Source organism: Poecilia reticulata, chromosome 7, assembly GCF_904066995.2.
Source record: "Poecilia reticulata chromosome 7, P_reticulata-male-v2, whole genome shotgun sequence".
Lineage (NCBI taxonomy): Eukaryota > Metazoa > Chordata > Actinopteri > Cyprinodontiformes > Poeciliidae > Poecilia > Poecilia reticulata.
In genome coordinates, this window is record NC_088836.1 from 7,107,069 (window position 1) to 7,118,850 (window position 11,782).

At 39.3% G+C, this 11,782-nt stretch overlaps 1 protein-coding gene across 3 annotated transcripts; it reads left to right on the top strand.

Annotated features, from left to right (window-relative positions):
• Positions 1 to 871: 871 nt before the first annotated feature.
• Positions 872 to 10,772, top strand: plagx (pleiomorphic adenoma gene X). 3 transcript variants are annotated; one of them, XM_008412964.3, is made up of 3 exons: positions 872 to 1,191; positions 6,352 to 6,377; positions 6,715 to 10,772. In XM_008412964.3, the coding sequence occupies exon 3, from the start codon at positions 6,772 to 6,774 to the stop codon at positions 8,035 to 8,037; it is 1,266 nt and encodes a 421-aa protein (XP_008411186.1). In that variant the 5' UTR covers positions 872 to 1,191; positions 6,352 to 6,377; positions 6,715 to 6,771; the 3' UTR covers positions 8,038 to 10,772. The 3 variants fall into 3 exon arrangements, with proteins under 3 accessions (XP_008411186.1, XP_008411187.1, XP_081464841.1); XM_008412965.3 differs by lacking the exon at positions 6,352 to 6,377; XM_081608715.1 differs by having other exon boundaries at positions 873 to 1,191; positions 6,352 to 10,772.
• The last annotated feature ends 1,010 nt before the right edge of the window (positions 10,773 to 11,782 follow it).

An 11,782-nucleotide genomic window follows, 5' to 3' on the forward strand; every position in this document is an offset into this window, starting at 1 on the left:
CTCAACCTTACGCAAACATTAACAAGCTAGATCGATTTTCAAACATTGTTAGCACCAAAGACTTAAGGGTTTATAAGCACGTTTTCACTGTTTCTCTTTAAGGTATTTGCAACTTTAAGTTTACATTTGTCATCACTGTGACTGTGTACAAATTAGGCCAGGGTGTATTTGCAAATTTATTGCGAGGGAACCCAATATGTATTGCGAGTGAATGCAATACTTTGCAAAATAACGCCAAAAAAAATAAAATAAAAAAAAAATAAAAAATAAAAATAAATAAATAAAAATTCTCTTTCCCCTACGGGACGCCGTAAAATTCGACACGCATGGGAAGACATTTAGGGGCATCTCTAAAAATCAAGAAATTCTTGCCCTATTTGAAAAACACATTGCCCCATATGCTATTTCATACCGGTGGTGTAATATTTTAAAAAAAATTAAAAAGTATGGATATTCCCTATACGTTTTTAATAACTAATAAAATTAGAGAGGACTCTTACAAAATTACACACAAATACTATCCAGCTAATCATATGTTAAAATTCAAAAATTATATTAATACAAAAATTTTTATTATGCAATTATCACCCTGAAGGTCTGTCAGTTTATAATCAATAGTATAAGGTGTTTGTTTTATGTTGGGATAGCATTGTCCTTAGTTTTTACAACTATTCAAGAAAAGATTAATTTTTTTTTATTAATTTGATTGTATTTTTAGCAAAGTTTTTTTTAATTCACAAGTGTAAATACAATAGAAAAATCCCTTGTTTGTGACTTTTCTTTTTTTTATATCTATTTAGCTACTTTCAGTTACTATCTCAATTTAAAAAAAACTGTAACTGTAACTCTGTATTATCTAAATTTAATTTTTGTACATGATGTTGTAATAACCCCTGGCTCACGTTGTGACTACTATAATATCGCATACTGCTCTTTGTATACTTGTTGTACTTTGTCCTTTACTAAAGAAGAAAGACAAACTAGGGGCAGCTAAATGTTTTCTCTTGTTTAATGTCTGCAGGAAAGTCTCCCTCCCCGTTGTTACGTCACTCTCCCAGAATGCCTGGGTTCCAGCGCGGTGCCCCACAGTCCAGGCCCAAACTCCAAGAAACAGCTTTCAAACTTATCCCACTATGTCGTCGTGAAGCGCAAAACGAAAGCTGGGCAGAAAGCTGGAAAGACATGCATCCGGTGAGTACAGTCGTGTTTTCGTCTGCCTAAAGAACCAAAGCTGTTTGTCTGGTCTGTTTCCTGCAAGAAAACTGGATAATTGAAGTCACAACAACCTTCGACAGAAGTTTTCAAGCGTTCATCTTTTGTTTATGAATAATCCTCCTGCTCTGGACAAAGGTCTTCCGTTTGTCAAAGACACGCTAGTTGTTCTTTGGAAAGACCTTGAGAGAAACCTGGCGTATTACTTCAAAACAAACGAGGTGGAAATACGTTTGTGCAAAGTTAGTTTCCGCAAGCAGGCTAGCTGTGAAATTTAGCCTGGGACTGGGCTTCACAGTCATCGATTCGGCCAAGCGTCTACGCCGCAGCAGCGCATCAGTTTTATAACGAGCTTTGAATAGTCTTACTTTGTCTTCTGAAAACTTTGCTACTTCACTCACAGTTGTGCTCATAAGTGTACATACTCTGGTGGAATTGTTGATTTATTTATTTGTTTTTTGACATGAATAACACAAAAACGCCATTTTCACTCTGTCAATGGGTGTTTACTATTTTTAAAAATCATAACGACCACAGGAATGACCCAATGACCCTAATCAAAAGTTTAGATGTCCTGGGGATTTTGGCTCAATCCACACAAGTTGACACAGACAGGTCTGAACGTCTGTGAAATGTAACCATTCTCACCAGGCCCTTTCCAAAAAATTAGAATATAATTCAAAAGTTGTTTAATTACCATAATTCCATTCAAAAAGTTAAACCTTTATAGGTTATAGATTCATAGAATCAGCCCAAATTTTAGAGGGCATGAATGTTGTAAACTGACTGTGACACACTAATCGACTACTAAACTCAAAGCACCACCAGGTGTCGTTATATTGCTTCGGTTTGGTTCAATGTGGGGAAGACTTGATGCCCTCCATTTGATGGGTAAGCCACAAATGTTCACAGCTAAGGAGTCTGCAAAGGATGTTATGTTAGTAAGTAAGTAAAGTTTTTTATAAAGTGCTTTTCACAGACATAAAATCACAAAGCGCTATACAATAAAATCAACCTTAAAATCATACAAAACATAAAACCAACATAAGAAACGCAATAAAATCAAGAATGAAAATAAAAAATGTTTTTAGTTGCTTTTTAAAAACATCCACAGAGTCAGCTAAACGGAGCTGCAAGGGGTGAACTATTCCACAGCCTCGGGAGCATCAATAGTCGCGTATTGGTTCGCGTTGAGTGTGCAGTGAGATTGATATTGTGAAAAAAGAATTATGTGTGGCATGTGCGTTTACATTTAAAGTTCATTTATAGGTTCCTGGTTAGACGGTAAGTCCACCAGTGGTTCAGCTCGTGGAGATGTTGCGTTTGCCTCGTAGTCGCGCAGTACACTGGTTTTATTTTATTTTTTACGACAACCTAATGCATCAACCGGCACAATATCAAATGCTTTCTCAACTTATTGAGGGTGTACTGAGCCAAAGCCGAACCTTAAATAGCCTGAGCCCTTAAGGCTTGTGCTACCAAAACAGTCTTTGTGGCACTTATTAAAAACACAATAGACACAAAATGGAAGAGCTACCAAAGCCACGTAAATTAAATCTCCCCGTTTGTCCCTCTTTGTCCAGCAGAGAGATGCTCAGTGCAGCAAATTTAGTTCATGAAGCAGGGCCAGTCCAAGCTTGAATGAGGCCTTGAGTAGAATTTGCCTTAGGGGCCCCTTCTGCTCCTCAGAACATCAGCACCAGTAACAGCTTTTCACAATGAATTTAGTAAATTCTGAGAGAGGGAGCCTAGTTTAATTGGCCAGTCTTAAAAGCAATCAGTTATAATTGTAGTTGACTGAGGTGCATTTATGAACAAACAGAGCTCAGCCTCAAAGATTAAACTCATAGCATCAGGTTCAGGGTTTCCCCCAGAAATCTTGCTACGCCCGGTGGTTGAGGTGCCGGGTCCACCGGCGGTCCACCGTGTTTTTGTATTACAAGATGTAAAGTAGACAGGAAATGCAAAAATATTACTGGGTAGCTGTATGTTACGGGAAAACCCGCAACATATAAGCCACTGGGCTTAGCATGTTTTCTGGGAGAAACCCTGATATTATATAGTTCAATTACCATTTTCTCAGATCTTTAACAATTGTTTTGCTTTCCCCATGACTCAGAAACCAAAGATGTCAGTGAAGCACTTGATGAAAGACGCAAAGGTCCATCAGGAACCCAAGTATTCACTGATCTGATATGCACACACACACACACACACACACACAGACACACACACACACACACACAGATTACAGGCAAACAGTTCACAGGATCTGTGGTGCACAAGTGGATATGCACTACATGCAACACTTGGGGGCGCTGAACTGGATCACTGTTAAATAGACTAACTGTATTTAACAGCTGTTTGTGTAAGTAATATGATTATTATTATGTCCCCTTTCGCTCTTTCACCTCCCTTCCTGTCATCACACCCAAACTGAAGACGCTCCACCGTGGGCCCCTTCCAGGCTTCGCTAGGCGCGTTTTTGAGTAGGAGGTTTTCTTTAATTGGATTATGTTGTCATCTGATGACAGGAAGCCAAAGATGGAGAGGCAGAAAACTCTCAGGGGCAGAAATTGGAAGAGGGAGAAGGATAAAGATGTTGTAGGGATATAAAAAAAAACCTTTTCAAAGTAGTTGAAAGACAATAAGTTATCTCAGTCTTTGAGGAGGTGGCTTGTAAACATTCAGGTTAGCTTAAGTTACTAGCAAAATGACAGTTGCACACTGTCCTGCAACTTCTTGCTGTATTTACAAGAGTAAAAGAACTTACTTGTTGTTCAGACAACAATCCATTGTCTAACTTGATAGTTCATTTAGACAAAAAACTGACATAGGTTCAGTCAGCAAGATTGTTATATTAGAAACATTTGACACCACAGCCCAGGGTTTCCACTAGAAAACTTGCTAAGCCCAGTCAGGGCGCCAAGGTGGTTCACCAGTGACCCATCATGTTTTTGTATTAAAAGATGTTAAGTTGACAGGAAATGTAAAATATTACTGGGTAATTATATGTTACATTAAGACATTGGCATTGAAATGCTATTTAAACCTACAACTATAGAGTCTTAAAAACAACCAATCAAAAAGTACAATTAAAATGAATATCAAATATTTGCCCTTCTGTTTAAATCAGGCCTCCCCAGGGGCCTGATTTATATAAATGTAACATTTGCTTAGTAAGCTACAATTACAATTGATTGATTTTTAGATTGATCAATTAAACTACTCCTCCTCTCTGATTTCAATAAATCGGACACAGAAGCTGTTAGAGGTGCTGATGTTGTTAGCAGCAAGACGGGCCCCTAAGTCAAATTCTGCCCACAATAAGACAAAGCTATGTAAAGCAGTCAAACACCTGGCAAAGTGGCAAGCTCTCTCAACAAAGAATCAGTCACATCTTCTCTCATGAAGTGGTGGATTTAAAAAGGGAGGCCTCATCTGGGATTGAAGGAGTAGATTGTGCAAATGCCACCATGTATATGTAAATACTAAACAGCTGCTGAGAGGAACAATTAGGCCTGTCACGATAACAAATTTTGCTGGACGATTAATTGTCTAAAAGATTATTGCGATAAACGATAATATTGTTTCAAGACCTTTTGACACTGATTTAATGGAAATGACTAATGATACATGCGATTTTCTGATAGATACACCTTATTTTCAAAAGAACACGTAACACTGGAACCGATAAGCTAAATAAAACAACCAAAAACAAAAATAAAATGGATTCTCGGTCTCCATTAACAAAAAACGCACTTGAATAAAAACTAGACAACAAAAAGCCAAAGTGGAAATAAATACTGCAAGCAACCAAAAGAGTGCAGATTATGAAGTTTGTATACTATATTGCCCTTCAGTAATCGGTAGATTTAAATACAGAAAACGGGCACATCCGACTACCTAAGGCAATAGTTCACACTGCACCAATTTCTGCCCCTATTTTCCCCTTATGACAATCTTAGATCATTGGCCGATTTAACCGATCACCCTGCAGTGTGTGGTAGATCGTCGTGGCCGCTCCGATCTAAATCAGGGGTTTTCCCCGTGGAGCTTAACGCTAAATGTGGCAGGTAGCCAATCATAAAGCGCGGATTCTTCTCAACTATAAACCTGTAGCTTAATCTGTCTTTCCTGTCACTGTTACTGCTGTATATTAAAAACCCTATTTAAAATAAACAAATGACGTTTAGTCTGGTGGGGGGGGACAAGTAAAACCTGGTGGCCTGTAAGGCTTATAATACACTGTGGGAAACCCTGGGGATGGTATTTTAGTCCTTCTGTCTCCACCATCTAGTGCAGGTCTCTTGACCTGCACTAGGTCAAGGGAGCATTCAAGCTCAGAACTGGCTTTCCAGATGAGCTTATCTAACCACTTCGTCTCAGCTGTAGATAAGCTGTTGTTTTAACAGACAAACACCACTGAAGATGGCTGATGCTGCTAGAGTCAGAGAAGGTCTTTGGTGCAGCACGTAGATGATGGCATCATCCACCCCAATGCTATACTGTAGGCAAACTGCGGTGGATCCAAAAAAAAAAGAAAAACATCAACAGAAAGTGTAGATGGTTGAGGACCAACTTTGTGAGGGTCCTTCATTAGATGCAACCAGCCTTTGGCTGCTGAGGTCCTCTGGAAGCTTGGATTTTTGTACCAGTACCACACAAGAAGTCTTCCACAGTTATGGTGCTTCCCCCAGCTTCAGGCTAAGGTTGAACATAAACCCCATGATGTCAAACAGTTGATTGGAGCACCACCTCAGGACCCCGGGGCTCTTACGGTGCTGCCTGAACCTGCAGCCTTTAGCATCTTGATCTTTCGCAGCTTGTTCGTCACCTGAAGTTTTGAAAGAGACGAGATGGATTTGGGGGAGAAAGGTTGTGGAATGAAGTCCTTTGAAGTAGTACTGGTTGATATACTGGTTCAACTGGATTAACTGGAATAATAGTTGTAATGTGTGTATAAATGTGTATAGATATATATTGCATGTACGTCTGCAAATTAAGTTAACTGATTCTACTGGTTCCATGATTCTGTAGTGATTCATATTTCTACTTGTCTTATCTTTTGTCGCACCATTTACTGGTGATTTTAACATTTAGTGACATTGTTTGTCTTTTTGTGTTCTTACTTTTCAGGTATGTAATGACGGTGGACTATCCAGGTGATTTGGCAGCTGGCACTGTCTGTTTTTAGATCTTTTCGGTCCTAAAATAGGCTGGAGGTCAGCACAACTGCCCTTCTCAAAACACTAGACTGAGCCATCCTTTGAAAACATCTCAGCCCTTTTGGGGTTGCTATGGCATCTTCTTTAGCACAATTAAAATTCTGGACTTTCCCCACTAACAGTAATCAGATCATTTTGCATTCCTGCAGAAGAACAGCAAACTTTAAAAAAATGGTTCCTACCAATACTTATTCATTCTGGAGTTAAGAGAATAACCACAATGCTAGTGACTAATGGTTATTTCTCCTCATGACTCTTGTTTGTATCTGCTTAGGCTCTTGGTCAGCGTCCTGCGCAGCTGCAGAGCCACCAATTTCCATGTAATTAGACCATGTTTCACCAGGATAATCTCAAAGGGCATGTTTATGAGGACCTCCCAGCCAGTAGGCAGCTTTTCCAATGCCAGGATTGTGGAAAACAGTACAACACCCAGTTGGGTTACAAACGCCACCTGGTTGCCTTCCACAGCACTACTTCGGGCCAACAATGCATGAAGGAGTCTGCAGCTATGTTGGAGAACCTGGCTGAACATAGCGACACGCCTCTCTCAACAGAGGAAAGCCCTAATGTGCCATTGAGAGAGAGGAAGTACTCATGTGAACGATGCGACCGGCGGTTTTATACCCGCAAGGATGTACGCCGTCACGCTGTGGTGCATACTGGTCGCCGTGACTTCCTTTGCCCGTGCTGCGCACAACGATTTGGCCGCAGAGACCACCTGACCCGCCATTTGAAAAAGAGCCATGCACAGGAGTCTGGTTTGATGCCACCATCTACTCCCAGCACTCATGTAGCTCCTCAGACCTCAACCAACCCCTGTCCAGTCAAAGAAGAGCCGAGTCCAGAGTCTTCTACGATAAGTTCTGCCACTAAGGATACCTCTGAAGCTTTTACCAGGGAAATGAGCACTTCCTACACCTTGACAAATCTAATCCCTGCTATGGGGCATCCTCATGGACTCGTCCAAGGGTCCTTGTCCTCAAGCATGGGTGTAGGACATCATCTGACTACACATTCTTCCCACTCACTTCGCCATGGTCTTCAGCCACCAGCAGCGTCACAGCAGCAACCCTATGGTAACATGTCACAATATCAGTACGGGCCTTCCTCATATCCGCGCTCTGACATGGAGAGCTTCCTGCTGGACTTTCAGAGTAACCCTTCACCTCAACTAAGCACGATGAATTCCTCCATTTCTGCTTCACCCCAGAAGCAAATTTTGGGTGACGGGCCGGACGTCGGTGGGGACACGCATGCATTACCTAGGACCCCTGCTATCTCTAATGATTTGCCATGCAACACTAACGTGGACCTTGGGTCGCTGCTTAGCTTTTTGCCTTTCAGCCTGCCACCTTATAACCCTCACATGGGGTTAGTGATGGGCTATCCACCATCCTCCTCCCCCACTTCCTCTCCATCTTCTTCATCAGGGTTCTCCTCCCAAGCACCAGGGCCTTTCACTTTTTTCCAGCCCCCCCAGTCCCACGCACCACAAGGCTCAGGAGTTTTTAACCACAGCCAGCTACCTCAGTCATATAGTCCTGCTGTAAGCAATTCCAGCTCCCTACCTCACTATTACCATGCTTTTCAGCAGTAAACAGCTCTTTTCCTGAAGTATTCATATGCACTTGTTGTATATATTGTTGTACATATTATTTGAAAACGAGCATCCAAGCAACAAGTCACCTCATTAGTATTACCTCATAACTGAAAAGATTTGAATGTTTTAGAAAATTCAGCTGAGATTCACTACCTTCCCAACCCTCAAAATCCTTCCACTTTTAACATGGAAAATGTTTTAATGTTTGAATGCAGACACGTAACCTCTAAAAAAAGTCACCTTTTCTATATATATATATATATATATATATATATATATATATATATAGAAAAGCTTCCTTTATTTTCTGATCATCTGTGCCTTTCTGACAAAAGTGTTGATGGAATTTTCTTAGGATGTTTCTCATCTGCTGCTTTAATGTGGATTTAGGAAGCTGTGGTAAAATGACTTGTATTAAGTTGCTGAAAATATCCAGAAACATTTGTCACATCAAATGGGTATCTACCAAAGTTTCTGATTTGCAATGAAGTGAACTAAATAGAATCAAAATCTCCGCTTGTTCGAAAACGATGCCTTCATTAAGCTGCAAGATGTCTTCTACCATATCAATCTAGAAAAACATGTTAAAGGAGAAGAACTTTTAAAAATGAAAATGTAAGCTTATGGACAGCAGGCGGTCTAAACCAGCGGTCTCAAACTCATGTCCTTACGGGCCAGTTGTCCTGCAACTTTTAGATGTCTGTGTGTTTCAGCACTCCTGGCTCCGGTATTAGCTCCTGAGCAGAACTCTGTAGAGCTTGTCTGCATAATAGGGAGGCAGTTTTAATTCAAGTGTGTAGGAGAAGGCAGGTGCGTAGGAAAAGTTGCCGGACTCTGGTGCTTTAGGACTGCAGCTTGAGACCACTGGTCTAACGGTATGTGCCCAGAATTTGATAGCATGTTTTTTTCTGCATAAAGCAGTTCATGTAGATGTCTGAATGTGTGATCATCCACCTCAGAAGGGGGTCTAAGAGACTTTCTCTTAGTCATTATATTTTGTCCTAGAAACCACTGACCTGCTGTAAATATGTTTCTCTAAATTAATGCTGAAGTCTAATTTAAAGACATTTGCAGGCACTTCTCCAATTAGCTTTTTTTTGTCATATGTTTCATATTGATCAACTGTTCTGCTACAAAATGTCTAGAAAGGCTGAAGGAAGCAGATACCTTACATACAGAGTCCATGTTGTCCTGCTCCAGCAAATTTAAAATATATTAAGGAACTGTTCCGAGTTCCTTTCAGCTTTGTATGGAAAAATGAGGTGAAATTGAAAAATTGATGCCTTGAGGGGTTGGTAGATTTTTCTCTCTAGTATTAATTTTGTGGAGTTCTTTTTTGTTTTTGTTTTTTGTTTTTTATAGACTTTATGAAACTTATTCTAATTTTCATAGTGTTGCCCCGGGATCTTACTCTGCTACTGTTGTGAGAGTGTGTAATCCTGACTAGATTAAAGCACTTACAGTAGTTACAAGAGGATGTATCAAACACATGTGGATGTGTAGTTGTTCCTTACGTACTAGTTGCCTCTAGATTAAAAATTTAAAGTCAGCTAATGGATAATCCCTGATTGCTGGCAGTAACTGTTGCTTCTGTTGGGTTATGTCCTTTACATGTATCCGCTGTACCAGCAAAATGCCAAAATAGCTACTTTTCTTGAGGTTCTCATGCCAATGATGACTTGAATAAATCCATCTTGTCAGGAGCAGCTAGCTGCTTCTTAACTCACATGGATACAGTAAGGGTAGACTTTTACTATCCACTGCTTCTGAGTTTTGGATTTACCGTATTTTTCGGACTTTAAGCCGCTACTTTTTTCCCACGCTTTGAACCATGCGGCTTGTGGATTTTTCTTCAACTGCCAGGGGGCTCTTTAGCAGGAAGTGAATCATTGGAAATCAAATAAGAAAGCACTAATTTGCATTTAGAACAAGCACATGCTAGCAGCAGGCATGACGGAGATACCAGCGACTTATATATGTATGTTTCCAGTTTGTTTTGTTTTTTTACTTTGTGGGTGCGGCTTATAGTGAGGTATGCTCTATAGTCCGGAAAATACGGTATTTAAATGATCTTGTTCATCTGAGGTTAACTAATTTTTTATTATTATTAATATTTAGGACCTTCTAGGAACCAGAGCAGCTTCCCATTTATCTTCTATTTTGTTAAACCTTACATTAGAGTGAATACTGTGACTGTATGTTCATACACACATATATGCATATGTGTGTACATGTATGTGAAAGTCTATGAGACTAATGTAAATGGCCTACCTCTGCCTTATCATATTTTGATGTATAATGTTTCTATTATGGACAATGGAAATATGTGTAGAGTACTTGTTAAAAAATGGCTCACACCTCCTGATAAATTATTTTCTGTATTTTGATTCTTTTCTACATGGAGATTGTGTAGGTGAACAAAAATACTTCAAAATAACTTTCAGTGAACCTTTTATCTGCACCTTTCTAACTTTTGCTTTCACATATTTCTTTCACTAATGTTTTTCTTCGGAGGACCCAAGCATGGTAAACATTTGTCTGTTCGCAAATAGTTTGCAATCCAACAATCTTTTTCTTTATTGCTGATTTTCTTCATCAGTGTCACCCACAAAAACATCCACTGACAGCTTTCCAGAAGCGATGGGAGGTGTATCCAAACTTTTAACTCGTACTTTGTAATGATAGTGTGCCGACATGGCTCAATTATAGTGGAATTCTTAGATATTTTTTTTTAACAAACTTTTTAATTTCATTAAAATTACTACCTCAACCTGCAGCAAAATATCTTCAGTAGAGTTCTGTTTTTGTTGCAAGAAACCTAACTTGTAGTTTTCTTTTTAGGTTAACCCATTTGAAAATTGCTTAAGTTGACATTTACAGGTACATTTGAAGAAAAATAATGTGGAAAAAATGAAATCTTTATTTCAGAAATTCAACTGTGTTTATATAGTGCCGCTTCACAACATAAGTCATGAAACACTTCACAAAAAAATTAATTCAGTCACACATTCTGTCTCTGTCAAACCGTTCAGTAGCTTAATTATTTAAAGTAGTTTAACAAGTTTTTATAGTCACTATCAGTGAAACTTGTATAAAATGTTGAGTGAAATATTTCAAGCTTTTATAGTGCATCTGAAAAGTATTCACAGCACTACAGCCTTATTTCAAATTCTTATTCTCTTTCCTGATGGGTCATTATGACAATGAAACATTTGTTTTTGCAAATTTATTACAATGGAAAACTAGAAACATATTTACATAACTATTAAGAGCTTTGTTGATCAACCTTTGGCAGCAATTACAGCCTTCAGTCTTTTTGAATATTTTTCTACAAGCTTGGCACATCTGTCTTTAGGCAGTTTGGCAAGTGCTTCTTTGAAGTACTTTTCAAACTCCATCAGATTTGATGGGAGATGTCTGTGCAGCCATTTTCAGATTTCTCCAGAAATGCTCAAACCCGGGGCCTTATGTAAGAGTGCGCAGTTTTCACTCTAAAACTTGGCGGACGGACAAATTTAGAAAAGTGCGGCGCACAAAAAAAAAAAAAAAAAATCCGGACGTATAAAGCCCTGCGCACGCACGTTCCTTTATACATGCCAATTTGCGTGAAATGGAGTGCCACCTATAAATACATATGTAAATTAGTATAAATACCCGGAAATCTGCCACCACGTGAAGCAATAACCATGGCAACGTCCTTTGAAGTAGTATAGATATTATGTTTTTATTTAAAAGGTGCTTT